We start from the raw sequence: 20110 nt of genomic DNA, 5'->3' as shown, positions 1-20110 counted from the left end.
TTTTTAAAAAAGGTTTTTTAAATATTTATTTTTGAGAGAGAGAGATAGAGAGACAGAGACAGAGCACGAGCAGGGCAGGGGCAGAGAGAGAGGCAGACACAGATTCTGAAGCAGGCTCCAGGCTCTGAGCTGTCGAGCCCAATGCGGGGCTCGAACCCACAAGCCGTAAGATTGTGACCTGAGCCGAAGTCAGACGCTTAACCACCCAACAGCCACCAAGGTGCCCCTGCTGAGACTGTTGTAGAAGAAAACATTACATAAGTCTTCCCTGCAAGTATTTTAAGAGTCATGAATACAAAGGATAAAACTGTTAACACCCACAGTAGTTTGCAAAATCCTTCTGTAAATCCGTCCTGGCGTTGACAAAAGCACGTCCTTTCTCGGTTCCAACAACAAACACGTCTGTCTCATACATTGCGATGCAGGCCACTTCTGCCTTGGACTTGGCCAGCTCTTTACACTGAAATAGAAACAAAGAATGAAGTATTATATACCAGATTTTGCGGAGCCTAAGAGGCTCTGCTTTAAGCAGAAAATATAGGAGTGCCAGGCTGACTCAGTTGGTAGAGCGCGAGACTCTTTTAACTTTCCTTTTTGAAGCCACCCACTTTTTTTTTTTTAATGTTTGTTTATTTTGAGAGACAGAGAGAATGCAAGCAGAGGAGGGGCAGAGAGAGACGGAGAGAGAGAATCCCAAGCGGGATCTGCACTGACAGCACGGAGCCCAACACAAGGCTCGATTCCATGACCCTGGGATCATGACCTGAGCCAAAATCAAGAGTTAGACTCCCAACTGACTGAGCCGCCCAGGTGCCTCAAGCATGAGACTCTTGATCTCAGGGTTGTAAGTTTGAGCCCCATGTTAGGCATAGAGATTACTCAATTAAAAAAAAAAATACAGGGGCGCCTGGGTGGCTCAGTCGGTTAAGTGTCCGATTTTGGTTCAGGTCATGATCTCATGGTTCGTGGGTTCAAGTCCTGTGTCTGGCTCTGTGCTGACAGCTCAGAGCCTGGAACCTGCTTTGGATTGTGTGTGTGTGTGTCTCTTTCTCTCTACCCCTCCCCACTGGTGCTCTTTCTCTGTCTCTCAAAAAAATAAATAAATAAAGGTAAAAAAATTTTTTTTAAATAAGAAAAGTCCCCCAGGAAAGAAAAATGAAACGCATCCACTAAGCAAATACTATAAACATCATACAACCCAGAGAAGGCCATATTTTTATTAGCCACCTAAAAAATACATATTTGGTCTTCATCCATTCTGTTTCTGGCACAGAGCTCCTGAAAGTCTTGGAATTTCCTGAGAGCAGTGTCTTTGGTCAAGGGTGATGAGGTAACTCCAGGTGGGCACCTGATGGGGCTGGTGGCCAGGGGAACCGACCGCGTGATTGGAGGAGTGGCTTCCCTGGCCTCTGGGAAGGAGAGGAGGGATAGGGGTTAATTTCAATCTCTAATGGCCAGTGTTGTAATCAACTGTGCCTATATTATGAAGCTTCCATAAAAACCCGAAAGGACAGAGTCGGAGCTCCCGGGTGGGTAAACACTTGGTGATTTAGGGAGAGTGGCTAGCTGGGCGAGGACACGGCAGCTTCGCACCCTTCCCCCTACCTTGCCCTCTGCATCTCTTGTTTCTGGCTGTTCCTAAGTTACATCCTTTTGTAATCAGCCAGTAATCCAGTAAGTAAAATGCTTCTGGGTTCTGTGAGCTGCTCTAGCCAATCAAGCAGACCCAACGTGGGGGGCTGTGGAACTTCCGATCTATAGCCATCGGTCAGAAGCCCAGCTGGCAACCTGGATTTGATGTTAGTGTCTGAAGCGATGGGCGGCCTCGGAGGGTTGAGCCCTTAACCTGTGGGATCTGACACTCTCTCCACAGAGATAAGAGTCAGAACTGAGTTAAACTGCAGGACACTGGGGCCAGAGAATTGCTTGTTGCTTGTCGAAATTGGGTGCAGTATTTTTACCAGTGACATGCCTCTCCAACATGCCCTCTTCCCCTACATTTTTGGCTACAGACTCTTTGATTGCCTCTTCCCGTGACAATAATTCTGTAATATTTTCTATAGAGAGAACAGAGAGATAACTTAATATTTCCTCCAACATGGTTGACTGCATTTTTATTATTGATGGTAGGGATGCATAAAACATGAAAATTCCTATGTAAGACACGCCGGCTATCATCACAGTGCTATAGGCTATATGCCCTACAGACGAGAATTCTGAAAGATTCTACTTTGTGCAATTCCTTCCACAGATTTAAAAGAACGTGTGGTGCATTTATGACTGCAGATGCTACAGTGGACAGTCTGTTCTTGACCAGAGAGGAGTTCTGTCTTGAGAGAAACAAGTCCCCTATTTACAATTTACCCATTTAACGACTGGAAGGATTTTCCAGGACTAGCTTCTGGCTTCATTCATTCATTCATTCATTCATTGATTCACTCACTCATTCACTCAATCATTCATTTGAAAGAGAGAGAGAGGACGCGCACAAGCATGAGCGGGGGAGAGGGGCAGAGGGAGAGAATCTTAAGCAGGCTCCATGCTCAGTGTGGAGACCGATGCACGGCTCGATCCCATGACCCTGGAATTATGACCTGAATCAAAATGAAGAGTCTGACATTCAACCGTCTGAGCCACCCAGGCCCCTCTGGCTCTGCACATTTAAGACCTGTTTTTCCTCTGCTCCCCACATCCTTCTGGAGTTGAGTACATATTCACACCACAGGGTGACCTCAGGTCGTAACATACCCCTTGATGTCCCATCATTGGGTGAGTGGACCCACTGGATCGTAAGAATATTCCTGGAAACCGTTCCCATGCTGGGGTCCCTAGCAATAGCTCACCTCGACACAGAAATGACAGCAAGTCACCTAAGAAGCTAAACTAAAACTAAACGTATATGCAACGGAGCTTCCCCTTTTGAGACCCCGAAGGTGCCTGTGTCCACTCCAGTATCCCCTGCCACAGGGGATCCTGGGAGGCACAATAATGTCCCCCCAAAGATGTCCATATCCTAATCCCCAGAGCCTGTGAATATATTCCCTCCTGTGGCAACAGGGACTTTGCAGATGTGACTGTTTTGGGGAAGGTTATCTTGGACTATGCAGGTGGACCGAATGCAGTCACCACGTTCTTGGTAAGGGCCAGAGGCAGGAGGAAGAAGAACAGGTGACAAGGGAAGCAGAGGGCAGAGTGGACCCTTGCTGGAAGGGAGCATGAGTCAAGAAATGCGGGCAGCCTTCAGAAGCTGGAAAAGGCAAGCCACATATTCTCCTTGGAAGCCTCCAGGAGGAATGAAGGCTCAGTGATCCTTTGATCCGAGCCCCATAAAACCCCATTTCCTGCCTCCGGACCTCTAGAACTGTCTTAACAGTAAGCGTATGTTGTTGTTGTTTTTTAAATTCTTTTAAAATGTTTATTTAGTTCTGAGAGAGACAGAGACAGAATGCCAGTGGGTTAGGGGCAGAGAGAGAGGGAGTCACAGAATCTGAAACAGGCTCCAGGCTCTGAGCTGTCAGCACAGAGCCGGACGTGGGGCTCGAACTCACACTGCGAGATCGTGACCTTTGCTGAAGTGGGACGCTCAAACAAATGAGCCACCCAGGCGCCTCGAAGTAAGTGCATGTTGTTTAAAGGCACTACGTTCGTGGGACTTAATGACAGCAGCAACGGGAAACAGATACAGGGGTTGTGGCAGCAAGAAAGTGAGAGGAGACAGCGATGTGGTTTTAGCTGATGTGGTTAAAATATCTTACCTAGAGGGGCGCCTGGGTGGCTCAGCCGGTTAAGCGGCCGACTTCACCTCAGGTCATGATCTCGCAGTCCGTGAGTTCGAGCCCCACATCGGGCTCTGTGCTGACAGCTCAGAGCCTGGAGCCTGTTTCAGATTCTGCGTCTCCCTCTTTCTCTCTGACCCTCCCCCATTCATGCTCTGTCTCTCTCTGTCTCAAAAATAAATAAATGTTAAAAAAAAAATTAAAAAAAAAAAAAAGAAAATATCTTACCTAGAAATCTGTGCAAATGCATACATGCACATATTGCTGGGGTTCTCCCACAGCCACGGGAGGGGCCACTGTAAGAGGAGGGCAGGAAGTTTAAGCTCTGTTAGCTTCATGGCAAATCTCTCTGTGTTTGTGTCGAATGAACCTGACATTCGGCATTTAATCTATCTGAAATAGAGAACCTGGTATCCAGTAGAGTTGTTCATTAAAAAATTTAAAAACAATTTTTTTAATGTTTATTTATTATTGAGAGACAGAGAGAGACAGAGCACGAGCGGGGGAAGGGCAGAGAGAGGGGGAGACACAGAATCCAAAGCAGGCTCCAGGCTCTGAGCTGTCAGCACAGAGCTTGACGCGGGGCTGGAACTCACTAACCATGAGATCTTGACCTGAGCCAAAGTCAGACGCTTAACTGACTCAGCCACCCAGGCACCCCCCCCAAAATTTTTTTTAATATTTATTTTTGATAGACAGAGGGTGAGCAGAGGAGGGGCAGAGAGAGAGGGAGACACAGACTATGAAGCAGGTTCCAGGCTCTGAGCTGTCAGCACAGAGCCCAACACAGGGCTCAAACTCATGAGCTGTGAGATCATGACCTGAGTAGAAGTGGGATGCTCAACTGACTGAGCCACCCAGGTGCCCCTAGAGTCACTCATTAAAAAAAAATAGGTATTTATTTTTGACACATAGAGTGTGTGTGTGTGGGGGGGGAGGGGCAGAGAGAGAGAGAGAGAGAGAGAGAGAGAGGGAGAGAGAGAGAGAATTCCAAGTGGGCTCCACACTCAATGCCAAGCCTGATGTAGGGCTCGATTCCACGACCTTGGGATCATGACCTGAGCAGAAGTCAGAGGCCCAACCGACTGAGCCACCCCAGCGCCCCCCAATTCTTGTCAGCTTCTTCAAACATATTACAGGTAACATTTCAGCGGGGCTCATACTCCCACCAGCACCGTGACAGAGGCCATGACACCTTCCCATTACGAGGATCATCAGTCGTGGGCTGGACTTTGTGACCTGCTTCCCAAGAACCAGACATGGAGGGGGAAATACAGCGACTGTATGATGAAGAAACACGGCAGACATTACTTGTGTTAGGATTCTCTCGAGAGACCTACTAGGAGATAATCGATCTCTCTTTCTCTCTGCCTCTCTCTTTCGCTAATGTGCGGGTCCTTATAAGGAATTAGCTCATGCGATTACGGAGGCTGAGAAGTCCCATGACGGGCCGTCCACAAGCTGCAGACGCAAGAGGGGCAGTTCTAAGTTCTGAGAGCCCGAGAGCTGACGGTATAGATTCAACTCTGAGTCCAAAGGCCCGAGAGCCAGAAGGGCAAGGGCAGAAGATGGATGTCCCCGCTCGAGCAGTCGGACAGAAAGGGGACTGGACCATTCCTCTGAGTTTCTGTTCTATTCGGGCTCTCCACGGGCTGGGTGACGCCCACTCATGGTGGGGAGGGCCACCTGCTTTGCTCTGCCCGGCAATTCAAGTGCTAATCTCTTCCTGAAACACCCTCACGGACGCCCCCAGAAATAATGGGCATTCCGTGGCCCAGTCAGGTCGACACATAAAGTTAACCATCACACCGCCTTGACCAAGAGACCGAGGTGAGCCCCACTGGCGACAGGTCACGGTGATGTCGTGCGCCCCGATACAATGTGATGGGGTGGGGGGGTGCATCTCACCTCTGTGGTCTTCTTTCCAAAAGCCCAGTCCAAACAGGAGGTGAAACCTCAGAGAAACCCAGATTGACAGAGACTCGATATAAGGCCTGACCAGTCCTCTTCTAAACCGTCAAGGTCATGGAACACAAGGGAAGACTGGGAAGCTGTCACAGATGAGAGGCGCCTAAGGAGACCTGATGACCGGAAGGAATGTGGTGCCACCAGTGGACCTTGGACAGAGAAAGGACGGGCGTGCGAGTCTTGATCTCAAGGTTGTGAGTTTGAGCCCCAAACTGGGTGTAGAGATCGTTTAAAAATAGTAAAATCTTGGGGCGCCTGGGGGGCTCAGTCGGTTAAGCATCTGACTTCGGCTCAGGTCCTGATCTCGCAGTTCGTGAGTTCGAGCCCCACAACGGGCTCTGTGCTGACAGCTCGGAGCCTGGAGCCTGCTTCGGATTCTGTGTCTCCCCCTCTCTCTGTCCCATTCCCACTCACACTCTATCCCTCTCTGTCTCTCAAAAAATAAATGTTAAAAAAAATTAAAAACAATAACAGGTTGAAAAAAACAAAACAAAACAATGCTGATGAAAATCGAGGAAAGTATGGAGCTGGCTAGTAGTGAGAGAGCAATACTGATCTATCAATCTGGACAAATGTGCCGTAGTTAGGTAAGTGACAGGTGAGGGGCACGTGGGAGATCTCTCACTCTGCAACTTTTCCGTAAATCTTTAAAGTATTCCTAAACAGGGGTACCTGGGTGGCTCAGTCGGTTGAGCGTCTGACTTTTGAGTTCGGCTCAGGTCATTTCCCAGGGTCGTGGGATTGAGCCCCGCGTCGGGCTCTGGTCTGAGCCTACTTGGGATTCTCTCTCCCTCTGCCCCTTATCCCTGCTTGCGCGTGCACGCTCTCTCTCAAAATAAAAATAAAAACGAAGTATTCCTAAATAAAAGTGTATTATATAAAAAATCAGGGGCGCCTGACTGGCTCAGTTGGTGGAGCATGTGACTCTTGGATCTCAGAGTTGTGAGTTCGAGCCTCACATTGGCGGTAGAGATTGCCTAAAAATAAAATCTTTTAAAATTTTATTTTATTTATTTTTAAAAAAATAATTTTTTTTTAAAGTTTATTTTACTTATTTTGAGAGAGAGAGAGAGAGAGCAAGCACATGGGAGGGACAGAGAGAGAAGGAGAGAGAGAATCCCAAGCAGGCTCCGCACTGTCAGCACAGAGCCCAAGGTGGGGTTCAAACTCATGAACTGTGAGATCATGACGTAAGCCGAAAACAAGAGTCAGAGGTTCATCCAACTGAGCCACCCAGGCGCCCCTTAAAAATAAAATCTTAACAACAACAACAACAACAACAACAACAACAACAACAACACAACTCTACTTGATTTCCATAGGGTTAGGGGAAGGATGGGTGGGGAGTAATTTTGTTTAATGAGGACAGAGTTTCGATTGAGGAAGACGGAAAACTCTGGAGAGGGACAGTGACCACAGCAGCACATCAATGCGGTTGCATTTCATGCCCTTGAACTGTGCGCTTAAAAGTGGTGAAACCAGTAAATTTTGTGATCTTTATATACCTTATCACAATATGAAAAATACTCTTGATTTTTTTTTCCCCCAAGAAAACCTCACGGCTCACATCCAACCCATCGCTAAGTCCTGTCAACTCCACAGACCCTTCTGGAGCCATCACTTCTCCCCACCTCCACCATTTCCAGCCTAGTCCACTGCCGTTGGAACCACTCCCCCAAATGATTCCTTCACTCAGAACATTCCAATGGCTTCCCAGAGCCCTGAGGAGAGAAGCCCCGAGCTCTACATGATCTGGCCACCTGGTGCCTTGTTAATCTTACCTCTGGCCACCTCTCCTTTCCTCCCCCTGCTGCAGCGTTACTGGACTTCTTGATGCTCCTCCAAAATACCACACCTGTTTCCACCTCGGGGCCTTTGCACAAGCTGTTCTCACCGAGCACTCTGCCGCTGGATACCGGCCTGGCCTACGTCTTCAGTTCATCCACGTCTTTGCATAAAAGGCAACTGCCCACAGAATCTCCCCCAGATCACCCCGCCATAACCACTTGTTCTCGCTCCAAGTGTTTCTTGACCCTCTGTTTTTGTTATTTATTATCTTTACCAATATAAACATCCACATGGAATTTGTTTATCGTCTGTCTCCCCAAATAGGACGTGGGATCGTCTGAGGAGGACCTTATCTGTCTTTTCAAAAAGCTTGTGGCCCCAGTGCCTAAAAAAGGGCTCAGACGTGGAAGGCACTTTATGAACATTTGTCAAGGGAAGGAAGATGGTCAGTTCTTGAGTAAAACATTTCTAGTTTGTTCTTCAAACAGACACTGACACTTTCTTTTAAAATTTATTCCAAGTTTTTTTTTAAAACAGTTTTATCTATCTACCCTCAGATAACCTAAGATAATGTCCCTATCTCAAGATCCTTAACTTAATCACATCTGTAAGGTTCCTTTTGCCAAGTAAGAACATTCACAGGCACAGGGGGTGAGGACACAGACATCTTGGGGGCCATTATTCAGTTTACTTCGGGTTACTTTCAAAATTTCTCTTTACATTTGGTTTTCTAGTTCAAACATGATGGTTCTAGGGGTGTGAGCGCGCGTGTGTGTGCGCACATGTACGTGTGCATGAGAGGGAGCTTCGTGTGTGTTTGGTATTTTGCCAGCTGACCCCGTAATATCCTTTTTCTAAAGGTTTATTTACTTTTAGGTAATCTCTGCACCCAATGTGGGGCTTGAACTTGCGACCTCCAGATCAAGAGTCGCATACTCCTGAGACTGAGCCAGCCAGGGGCCCAGACCCAATAACGTTCCTTATAGAGGGGCACTTGGGTGGCTCAGTCTGTTAAGCATCCGACATTGGCTCAGGTCATGATCTCACAGTTCATGAGTTCGAGCCCCATGTCCGGCTCTGTGCTGACAGCTCAGAGCCTGGAGCCTGCTCTGGATTCTGTGTCTCCCTGTCTCTCTGCCCCTCCCCTACTCATTCTCTGTCTCTGTCTCTCAAAAATAAATAAACATTAAAAAATTTTTAAAAAAGTAGTGTTCTTTATAGAAAAAGAAAAAATCTATTTATTTTTTTCCGGTCAAGGATCCAGCCCAGGGTCACAGTTTCTACATGACGTCCTGGCTCTTCAGTTGTCCTTCGATCTGAAATGGTTCTCCAGTCTTTGTCTTTCGTGACATTGATGTTTATTAAAAGTCCAGCCCAGTCATTTTGTAGAATGTCCCTTAATTTGGCTTGCCTGGTGTTTCCCCATTAGATTCGGCATGCGTTTTGGGCAGGAATGGCACAGAAATGGTGAAGCCCCCGCCTGGAGCGTCACGTCGGGAGGCGTGGGATGTCGGTCTGTCCCATTACTGCTGATGTCCACTCTGATCGCTTGATTAAAGGGGGTGTTTCTCAGGTTTCTCCACTTTTATTAAGGTGCTGATTTTCCCTTTCTAATCGGTAAGTATCTTGCAATCAGACACTTTGAGGTTATACATGTTTCTCACCATGTTTTTACCCACGAGGTACATTTTGCACATCGGACCTAAATAGACGTGCAGAAATAGCCTATTGGTTTGCTTTTGAATTTAGAGCAGAAACGTTCTCAAACAAGGGAAGAGAGGTGCCTTCATTAAATTTTCAGATCCGGAAAGTTCACATTGACAGAATTACTTCCACCATGTAAGAAGCGGCTTTAAAATCACCTGCCCAGCCCGTGACCTCTACGCAGAAGGGTACGGTTACACAGACAGGGTACAGAACTGCGGCCGAGCGTCAGAGTGTGGCCCAGCTCTAGGATTTCGACAGTGGTCCAACTAGGGGACATTGTACAGAACCGCAGACCGCCTCACCATGGACTCCAGAGCGGACACGAGGAACGTCACCACCATCCTGCTCTCTGAGGCCTCCTCGTTCTCCATGGGCAGGGCAGACACCGCCACCTGGGCCATGATCCCTGTCCAAGAGAAGTAACAAGACAGTGAGTGGTAGAAATCCTCAGTGACCTCTAAGTACGCATCTAGAGCTGGGACGGTTCTCACAGATGACCTAGCTGCCACCTCCCTTTATGGGTGAAGAAACCGGGGCGCCTGGGGGGCTGAGTCGGTGAAGAGTCCAACTCTTGATTTTGGCTCTGGTCATGCTCTCATGGTTCATAAGATCGAGCCCCGCTTCAGGCTCCATGCTGACAGCGTGGAGCCTGCTTGGGATTCTCTCTCTCCTCACTCTCTGCCCCTCTTCCCACCAGTGCTATCTCAAACTAAATACACACTAAAAATAGAATAGAATAGAATAGAATAGAATAGAATAAAAAAATAAAATAAAATAAAATAAAATAAAATAAAATAAAATAAAATATAAAATAAAATAAAATAAAATAAAATAAAATAAAATAAAATAGGGGTGCCTGTGTGGCTCAGTCAGTTAAGCGTCTAACTGGTTCAGGTCACGATCTTGCAGTTTGTGAGTTCGAGCCCCGCGTCGGGTTCTGTGCTGACAGCTCGGAGCCTGGAGCCTGCTTCGGATTCTGTGTCTCCCTCTCTCTCTCTGTCCCTCCCCTGCTCACGCTCTGTCTCTCTCTCTCAAAAATAAACATTAAGAAAATAATAATAAATAAATTCTCTGAAGACACTTGAGGATGCCTTAATTAGATTTATGTTCTTCCTGAGACAGACCATAGGCTAGCAGAACCATTAGGATGCAAATGTTTTTGGTTAAAACTTTTTATAAATCAGTCTCCCTATTATGAAATAGAATGTGACTTCGTACCAGGCATGACCTGGCCACGAGTGATTGAGGAAATATACACACTTCAACTTGAGGCTTGTATTTTTTTTTGTATTCTTTTTTAAATGTTTTTATTTATTTTTGAGAAAGAGAGAGAGCACAAGCAGGGGAGGGGCAGAGAGAGAGAACGAGACACAGAATCCGAAGGAGGCTCCAGGCTCTGAGCTGTCAGCACAGTGCCTGACACAGGGCTTGAACTCACGAACCGTGAGATCATGACCTGAGCCCAAGTCGGAGGCTCAACCGACTGAGCCACCCAGGCACCCCCAATTTGAAGCTTTTAAATAATGATCCTAAAACCTTTGAGTGTCTTCTTGTTATCACACCCATTTTTGAGAACAAGTAGAAGTCTGTAATTATAAGCTGTTTATGTGTGGGTGGTTTGTAACATGAAAAAGGACATGGTGTTCCATGTGCTTAAAATAACCTCCAAGTACAGAGGTCTCTCAATGAAGCGGAGCATAAAGCAATCAAAGTGGGGCACTCATCTCTGAACTCAAACATTGTTTATGTCTGCAGATTTTATTTAGCAAGGGAAAAAAATGGTCAAAAAAATGGATCACTCGCAGTTTCCTTTTAAATAAAGGAAAGTTTTTATTTTAAAATTATTTATAATTGCTGTATACTAGATCCTTAGTAGGATTACATTTCACATCTTTGGTTATTAAAGAAAGACCTGTTCGTGTCATTTAAAAATTTTTTTAATTAAGGTATAATTTATGTAAAGTTCATTCTTTTGAGTGTAAGATCTGTAATTTTTTTTTGAGAGAGAGCGCGCGCATGTACACACATGCAGGGGAGAGGCAGAGAGACGGGGAGAGAGAGGATCCAAGGCAGGTTTCATGCTGTCAGCAGAGAGCTGGATGCGGGGTTCAAGCTCATGAACCGTGAGATCACGACCTGAGCTGAAGTCAAATGCTTAACTGGCTGAGCCACCCAGGCGCCCCAAGAGAAGTAGGCTTTTTAAGCTTTATAGGAAAGGACTAAACTGTTTTCCAAAGTGGCTGTACTATTTTGTGTTCCTATTGCTAATACGTGAGAATTTCAAGTGCTCTGTATCCTATCTGACAGAGTGTTGTCAGCTAAAAAAACAAAACAAAACAAAACAAAACAAAACAAAAAGCTGTAGGGGGGTGGGGGCGGGGGTCAGGCAGTTAAGCATCTGACTCTTGATTTCAGCTCAGGTCATGATCTCATGGTTCATGAGGTAGAGCCTCACATTGGGCTCTGCACTGATGGCAAGGAGCCTGCTTGGGATTCTCTCTCCCCCCTCGCTCTGCCCCTCTCCTGCTCCCAAATGTGCTCTCTGTCTCTCTCTCAAAATAAATAAATAAATAAACATTAAAAAAAAACAAACCCAAACTTTTCCTACATCAGAGTCCCATATTATAACGGAAGTAGGTACGTCCAAAGGCAAATTCACCCATGGTCAAAATTATCTTAGGAAGCAATAAATTATCTGTCCCAGAGGGAACATTTTCCTTCTATGAGTTAATTGTTTAGGGAGCTGACTTCTAGCTCTTTATCACCCGATGCAACTTTGCCAACACTACGCACATTTTTTCAAGGCGGTGGTCCTGAAACATGTCAACCACTCAGAGTGACTTTGAGCTGCGTATCAGAAGGCCATTCTTCTTGGGTCGGGGGAGGGCTCCCTTTTCTTTCCGAATTTTGCCATCAATGACTGTATCTTCAGAGTTCATGTCTTTCAGCCACAATTTTAATATTTTCCATCTGTCTAAAATCTTATCACCTATTTGGCTGGTCACCAAGCAGCTACTGGAACACGAAATGCCACTGTTTGATGACTCACGTGTTGATGGCAGGACTACTACATTCACTGTGACCATGTCTCTGATCGTAACCCTTCATGGAGTCCCGCCAGCCAGTTTTCCCTGCAGCGTTGACATGGTTTCTTCCATTAATCATCCAGTGAACTAGTTTAGGGGCCACGATGTATGAAAAACACACATTTTTTTAGAGATTTTATTTTTAATCAATCTCCACACCAAACCTGGGGCTTGAACTCACAACCCTGAGATCAAGAGTCACACACGTCCCACCGACCAAGCCAGCCAGGTGACCCCCCAAAAAACACATTAAAAAATATATTTACTTATTTTTGAGAGAGAGAGAGAGAGAGACAGAACGAGAGCCCAACAGGCTCCACACTGTCAGCACAGGCCCCGATGCGGGGCTCAAACCCACGAACCACGAGATCATGACCTGAGCCGAAACCAAGAGCCGGACGCTTAACCGACAGAGCCACCCCGGGTGCCCCAAAAAGCACATTTTAAAACACTGGAATCCCATATGGTGCTTTGAGATGCTCCTGTTGAGAGGCCCCTGAGAACTGAGACCCTTTAAGGGACTGGAATATTCCAGGCTCCTGTGTCCTGCGTGCTCGTAAGTCGGATGTTCCTCCACTGGAACGACAGAAGGTGCCTAAAATATTTAAATAGTGATTTTCCTCTTTTCACTGTTGCAATTCGACCATGGCTGAACTCTCCTAAGTCAAGTGCAGGTATGGACACCACTGTATCTATTTCATTTTGTGTGCCATCCACGTGCAGGGGCCGTGCTACTCTTCTCCGTGTTGTTCCAACTTGAGCGTACGAGCTGCTGAAGCAAGCACCGTCGTTATCTCTCCTTTTGCACGATTTTTTGCATGGAGACGGTTCTAGCAAAGCCTGCCTGCAAAACCCAAGAGTGAGCTGCTTGATTGACATCTGTTAGTGCCCCTGGTACAGGTATCATTTCTGCTAATTACACCACAGTAATCCCTAAGAGGACTGTGATGTCAAAACTCCGGTTTTTACAAGAGAATACATAATAGGCAAAATCAAGCGAGGTGGAACTGAAAAGGATATGATCACTTGGTATCCACTGCGCTACCCGCAATGACAAAAAAGCGAGTGTTGCATAACTATCGTTTTGTTGCATCCTTCACCTAGCAACGAATGCAGGCAGGAACCTTGTCTTTTCAATTTTCTGACTTAGAAGACCCCATCCAGTAATGGAGCATCAGAAATAATGAAAGCTGGGGGCGCCTGCCTGGCTGAGTCGCTGGAGCATGTGACTCTTGATCCTGGGGTCGTGAGTTTAAGCCCTGTGCTGGGTGTAGCGATTACTTAAAACAATACAACGAAACATGATTAGAAGCTGATCTGGGGTCTCCCACCCTGAGAACATTTTCCAGGAAAAAAATCACTGCATTCTCCCCCCCCCCCTTTTTTTAAAAGTTTATTATTTTGAGAGAGAGAGAGAGAGAGAGAGAGAGAGAAAGAGAGAGAGAGAATACCAAGCAGGCTCCAGGCTGTCAGTACAGAGCCTGATGCAGGGCTTGAATTCACGAACCATGAGAACATGACCTGAGCCGAAATCCAGAGCTGGACGCTCAACTGACTGAGCCACCCAGGGGTCCTCATGTTTCATTCTAACAAAGCTAAAATTCCTTAACGGTGAGAGCTTGTACCACAGAGTAAAATCTCCCAAAGCTTACCTGGTGATTAATTCTTTTCTATTCAAATCTAAAGAATAAGCAATGTTCCTTTAGATCAGAGATTTTACACAGTGCTTAACCTTTTGCTCTTGTATTTATTGGGTTTTAAAAAGTATATTTATTTGAGCAATCTATACCCAATGTGGGGCTCGAACTCCTGACCTCGAGATCGAGTGAGTCACAGGCTCTTCTGACTGAGCCAGCCAGGGGCCCCAATTTTTTTCTAAGACTGGAGATGTAAACAAAACAAAACAAAACCCCTCTCAAATCTCACATATTTTCCCAGCAATCCTTGAGGGCTGTGGGTCTCTCCTGCTCAATGCAAAATTTTGCTAATGGAAAGCAAACATCTAGAACAGGAGTAAACAATCTGCAGCCTGTGGGTCAAATCCAGACTGCCACGTCTTTTTGTAAATAAAGTTTTACTGAAACACAGATGTTTCCATCTCAGCTGTAGCTGCTTTCCTGCAAAGACAGGGTTGCATGCATGTGACAGAGACCGAAAATACTTATTATCTGGCCTTTCACAGAAGAAGTTTGCCCATCCCTGATCCAGCATTCACTTCCATCACCTATACTGTTCATCATTTAGAATGTCATCTGCTCCATTTGGCAAACCCCTCACATCTTGAAATAGTGGCCCAGTTTATTTTTCAGACTGTTTCTGGGTTTTCCTTTCCAAAGGTGAATTTTTCAGGTCTCTGAGGCCTTTATTTTATTATTAAAAAAACTTTTTTTTTAATGTTTATTTATTTTTGAGAGCGAGAGAGAGCACGAGCAGGGGAGGGGCAGAGAGGGAGACACAGAATCCAAAGTGGGCTCCAGGCTCCGAGCTGTCAGCACAGAGCCCGATGCGGGACTCGAATGCGCAAACTGGGAGATCGTGACCTGAGCCGAAGTCGGGACACTCAACCCACCGAGCCGTCTGGGCGCCCCTCGGAGACCTTGATTTTAATTAAGTTCCTGAGTTGTCACCTTCTCCAAAGTTCGGGCCACAGTAAGTGGGAACTATAAACTCAAGTGGACCTATTCACCATTCAACACAAATGTATGGAGGGGGTTAAAGGTACCGAGTTCCAGTCATAAAATAGGAAGTCCTGGGGCTATGACTCACAGGATGGCAACTGGAGTTAACAACACTGTACTGTATGTTTGAAAGTTGCTAAGAGGATGAATGTTAGAAGTTCTCATTACAAGAAAACAACAACGCGTGGGGCGCCTGGTGGTTCAGTCGGTAAAGCATCCAATTCCTGACCTCACCTCAGGTCATGATCTCATGGTTCATGAGACTGAGCCCCTTGTCCGGCTCTGTGCTGACGGTGCGGAGCCTGCTTGGGATTCTCTCTCTGCCCCTCTCTGCCCCTTGTCTGTGCTCTCTCTCTCTCTAAAAATAAATAAACACTAAAAAACAAAATTTGTAACTTACATGAGGTGATGTTGCTTAAACTAGTTGTGACCATATTGCAATACATACATATAGCAAATCACTACACTGTACATCTAAAACTAACACAACGTTACATGCCGATAATATCTCAATAAAGCCAGATAAAAACTTAAAAGAAAGTAACAACAGGGGTGCCGGAGTGGCTGAGTCAGTTGAGCGTCCGACTCTTGATTTCGGCTCAGGCCATTATCTCAGAATTCGTGAGACTGAGCCCCGTATCAGGCTTTGTGCTGGCAGCATGGAGCCTGCTTGGGATTCTCTCTCTCCCTCTTTCTCTGCCCCTCCCTGGCTCATGCGCATGATTTCTCTCTCTCTCTCAAAACAAATAAATAAACGTTAAAAAAAATAACAGGGGCATCTGGGTGGCTCAGTCCATTACATTTCTGACATCAGCTCAGGTCATGATCTCACGGTTCATGGACTGGAGCCCCGCATGGGGTTTGTGAGTTTGAGCCCCACATCAGGCTCTCTACTGTCAGTGCAGGGCCTGCCTTGGATCCTCTGTCCCCCTCTCTCTCTGCGCCCCCCACTGGTGCGCTCTCTTCCTTCCAAAAATGAAAGAAAGATTAAATTAAAAAATATATAAATAGGGGCGCCTGGGTGGCTCAGTCGGTCGAGCTTCCGACTTTGGCTCATGTCATGAACTCGCAGTTCATGAGTGAGCCCTGCGTCAGGCTCTGTGCTGACAGCTGGAAGCCTGGAGCCTGCTTTGGATTCTGTGTCTCCCTCCCCTGCTTGTGCAGTCTCTCTCAAAAATAAAGATTAAAAAAATTAAAATAAATAAATATCAATAAATTTCAAGACAACAAGGTATTCTATTCTGCAATTAGCAAGGAATATGGAAGAGAACAAGAAATAATATGTATTTTCAAGGTCACAGAGTAAGATTAGTCAAGTTTAAATATTAACAACTAGTCAAGAACTTTAGCTTAGCCAAAATTAATAAAAACTTAAAAACACATTTTGAGCACCTGGCGTACACTGCTCACAGGAAGGGCACCAAGAAAGAAAGGTGAATAAATTCTACCTCCACTGCTCTCAAGTGGGACAGACCTCCATAGACCGGGCGGAATACCAGGTAATAAAGGCTAAATGAAAGCCAGACCACCCCTGAAATGGTCCAGGGCATGTGGAAACAGAGTAACCGAAAGGGATAAGATGATGAAGGCACGCCAGCATGATTTCCAAGTTGGGCAGCTTGAGAATGAGGAAGAGAATGTCCAGGCATTCCGGGTAAAGGTCCTGGTAAAGACCCAGAGCTCAGGCAGCCCATTTCAGGAAGTAACGGGCAGGCAGGTAGAACTGAGAACCAGTCCACATCAGCACTGCAGCTTAACACCTGTTGCAGCCTGACACCAAGTCCTGTGGGTACTGAAGGCCCCCTGTGCCAGTCACACAAACCATTACCAGCAGGCCACCAAAACATGAAACCTTTTCCCCTCGAAAGGCACATTTGGGCTCAGCAATTCCACTCCGTGGTATATACCGAAGAGTAAAAAACAGGTCCTCACAAAAACACGTGCACGAATGTCCATCGTACAGCATTACTCATTACAGCCAAGAAGTAGAAACAACCCAAATATCCATTGGCGGGGAGGGGGAAACATGGCATATCTATACTATACAATGGATCACTACTCAGCCATAAAAAAAAAGTTAAAGACACAGACTCCTAAGGATGAGCCCATCTACCGGGAAACGTCCAGAACAGGCAGAACCACCTAGGTAGACAGGACACTGGCGGTTGCAGGGGGCTGGGAAGGGGAAGGGGGCTTCTTTTTGGGTGACGGAAAAGTGCTGAGATACGACGGTGGTGACCGCACAGCTCTCTGAGTGGACCCAAAACCATGGATCATACACTATAAAAGGCGCACCTGACGACCTATCTCAATAAAGCCGTTACTAAAACAGCTAAGCTTGGGTCTGACAGGCGGAGAATGCCCTTCCGCCCTTGAACTCTAAGCCATCACCGAGACGGACCGCAGCACGGGGTCGGTGGCTCCTCTTCTAACAGACAGGGCGCCCCAGTCCGCTCGCTGCTACAATCCACGCGAGAACCCACGCGGGGGACCCTTCGCCACGCGCGACGCGGGGGGCGGAGTCCCACGCCTTCGCCGTGTCGCCCCGGCAGTTACCAGGCAACAGCCGCGGCCCCGCCCCTCACCTACCCAATCAAGCACGTCCGCACGCAGCGGGAGAGCCCCACGTACGCCAGGCCGAGCGTGACCTCACGCGCACTGGGCCCAGAGAGCCCAGAGCCTGCAGACGCCCGCCCCCGCCGCCCCCGCCCAGCCAATCAGAGAGGACAGGGCTGCGCGTCCGTGCGCGCGACCGTTGTCCCCGCGGCGGGGTTTCCCTGCCCCACCCCCACTCCTGAGCCCGGCCCCGCGGGGAACGGGGTTCTGGGGCCGCCGGGGCGGCGACAGGGGCGCCTCCCGCCGTGCGCCTGGACGGCCGGCCTGCCTCCCCCGCCCCAGTCTTCCCACTGGCCAGCCCCCGCGAGCGTAGAAAGTTCCAGGAGAGGCACCCGCTCTTAATGGCGGCCGCGGCGGGGGCCGGGTACGCACCTGAGGTCCCCGGCGGCGGGCAGCGCCGGGTCAGCAGAGGGGTCTGACGGCTGGACCGCCGGGGAGCGGCCGTGGGCAGCGGCGGCGGCCCTGGCGGCGAAGAGGCGGGGCGCGGCGTGGGGGCGGCGGCCGGGGCCCGGCTCTCCACTATCCCTCCTTTTTCTCTTTCTTTCTTCACCCCCCCACCCCCGTTGTGTGTGGTTTTTTTTTTTTTTTTTTTTTTGGCTTCCTGGAAGGCAGCCTCCACTCGTGGTCCGCAGCGCCCCCAGTGGGCGTTGCCGTTTCCGGTGCTGTGGAATCCAGAGGAGCTGCACGCCGGATTTGTTTGCAGGCTCAGCCGCGGTCCGCAGAAGGCCAGGCGTGCGCCTCGGTCCCCAGCCTTTGATGAGTGGCTGGCATGTGTCCCGCCTCACCCCTGCACACCGCCCCCAGACGTGGGCCTCCTTTCGTGCAGTTGTTTAATATGGTATTTTGCACGCCTGTAGCTTGTGGCTTTAAAGCGGTGAGGTTGCAACTCGACGGACCCGAGACTCTGCCTTGAAGCCATCGAGTTATTTGTCAGGAACTGTAACGGCGTGTCCCGACCTTTTGGTAGGGTCAGTGCCATCGCCAACCAATCTTGAGCCTTTCATCCGTTGGTGGTGGCGCTCCAGCAAACAGCCCAGGATTACAGTAGTGTTATTTCTTCTTAGTTACGCTTTACGTGTATTATTGTGCCAAAAGGAGAAAAGAACAGAAACCATTTACCTACCCATCGCTCAGATGTAACCTAGTGTGCCATATTTATTTCATAGTTTTAAGAAATATTACAGAGACACAACCGAAGGCACTGTTCTTGTTCCCTTCTCTTCCCCACAGGTAATTACTGTCTCGCAGTTTATATGTTCTAGTACACGCTTTCTTTCTGTCTGTCTTTCCTTCTAAGTAGACTCCACTCCCAGCACAGAGCTCAGCACAGGGCAGAACTCAACCCTGAGATCAAAACCTGAGCTGTGATCAGAGTCCGGTAACCGGCAGAGTCACCCAGGTGCCCCACTAATATACATTTATTTTGCAAAAAGACAAGTGTCTCAAATTTGCTGAGACTTTCTTTCTGTGTCTATCAAAGATATGCTTCCTAGCAGATGCTGTTAAAAAAAAAAAAAAAACAAACACCTGGGTGGCTCAGTGGTTTAACATCTGACTTGATCTCACCTCAGATCACGATCTCACACTCCATGAGATCCAGTCCCTAGTCGGGCTCTGCACTGTCAGCGTGAAGCCTGCTTGGGATTCTCTCTCTCTCTCTCTCTCTCTCTCTCTCTCTCTGTGTCTGTCTCTGTCCCTCACCTGCCCACGCTTTCTTTCTCTCTCTCTCTAAATAAATAAACATTAAAAAAAAACCATATCCGGGGCACCTGGGTGGCTCAGTCGGTTAAGCGTCCGACTTCAGCTCAGGTCACGATCTCGCGGTCTGTGGGTTCGAGCCCCGCGTCAGGCTCTGGGCTGATGGCTCAGAGCCTGGAGCCTGCTTCCGATTCTGTGTCTCCCTCTCTCTCTGCCCCTCCCCTGTTCATGCTCTGTCTCTCTCTGTCTCAAAAATAAATAAACGTTAAAAAAAAAAAAAAAAAAAAAAAAAAACCATATCCTTTCAGAGTAAAGCTAACAATTCAACAAGTAATTTTGAAAGTATCACAAACCAAGAAACAGATTCTTGACTATAGATAACAAGCTGGTTACTTAGAGGGGAGGGGGTGGGGATTAAAGAGAATACACTTACCATGACGAGCGCTCAGTGATGTACAGCAGTGTTGAATCACTGTATTATATACCTGAAACTAATATAACAGTGTATATTGACGATACTGGGATTAAAAAAAATAAAACTTAATTAGAAAAGTGCCTGCTTCAGGGGCGCCTGGGTGGCTCAGACTGTTGAGCATCCAACTTCGGCTTGCGTCATGATCTCGCAGTTCATGGGTTCCAGCCCTGTGTTGGGCTCTGTGCTGACAGCTTGGAGCCTGCAGCCTGCTTCAGATTCTGTGTCCCTGTCTCTCCCTCTCAAAAATAAGCATTAAAAATTTTTTTTCAAAGTGCCTGCTTTTTTGACATTATTTTAATTTTTAAAATTTTTATTATT

General features: G+C 47.4%; 1 protein-coding gene and 1 non-coding gene across 5 annotated transcripts in view; both read right to left on the bottom strand.

Annotated features, from left to right (window-relative positions):
* Positions 1–20110, bottom strand: part of LOC125928165 (general transcription factor II-I repeat domain-containing protein 2B) — a 51330-nt gene extending 31220 nt beyond the window's left edge. The window contains exons 1-4 of one of the 4 annotated variants that reach the window (XR_007459579.1): positions 19751–20107; positions 17992–18688; positions 9542–9645; positions 322–460 (exon numbers count right to left, since the gene is read on the bottom strand). Coding sequence is in view for 3 of the 4 variants with exons in the window: in XM_049638763.1 (XP_049494720.1) it covers positions 322–460; positions 9542–9640 (238 nt within the window). In the remaining variant the exon portion in view is untranslated. Of the gene's footprint in view, positions 1–321; positions 461–9541; positions 9646–17991; positions 18689–19750 lie in introns of all 4 variants that reach the window. The other 3 variants (XM_049638763.1, XM_049638764.1, XM_049638765.1) reach the window with 3 other exon arrangements.
* On the bottom strand, positions 13003–13110 carry LOC125928683 (U6 spliceosomal RNA). Its single transcript, XR_007459738.1, has one exon. It is a non-coding gene; the product is annotated as a U6 spliceosomal RNA (small nuclear RNA).

The sequence above is a fragment of the Panthera uncia genome, chromosome E3, assembly GCF_023721935.1.
Source record: "Panthera uncia isolate 11264 chromosome E3, Puncia_PCG_1.0, whole genome shotgun sequence".
Taxonomy (NCBI): Eukaryota; Metazoa; Chordata; class Mammalia; order Carnivora; family Felidae; genus Panthera; species Panthera uncia.
This window is presented reverse-complemented; position numbering and strand designations above follow the sequence as displayed.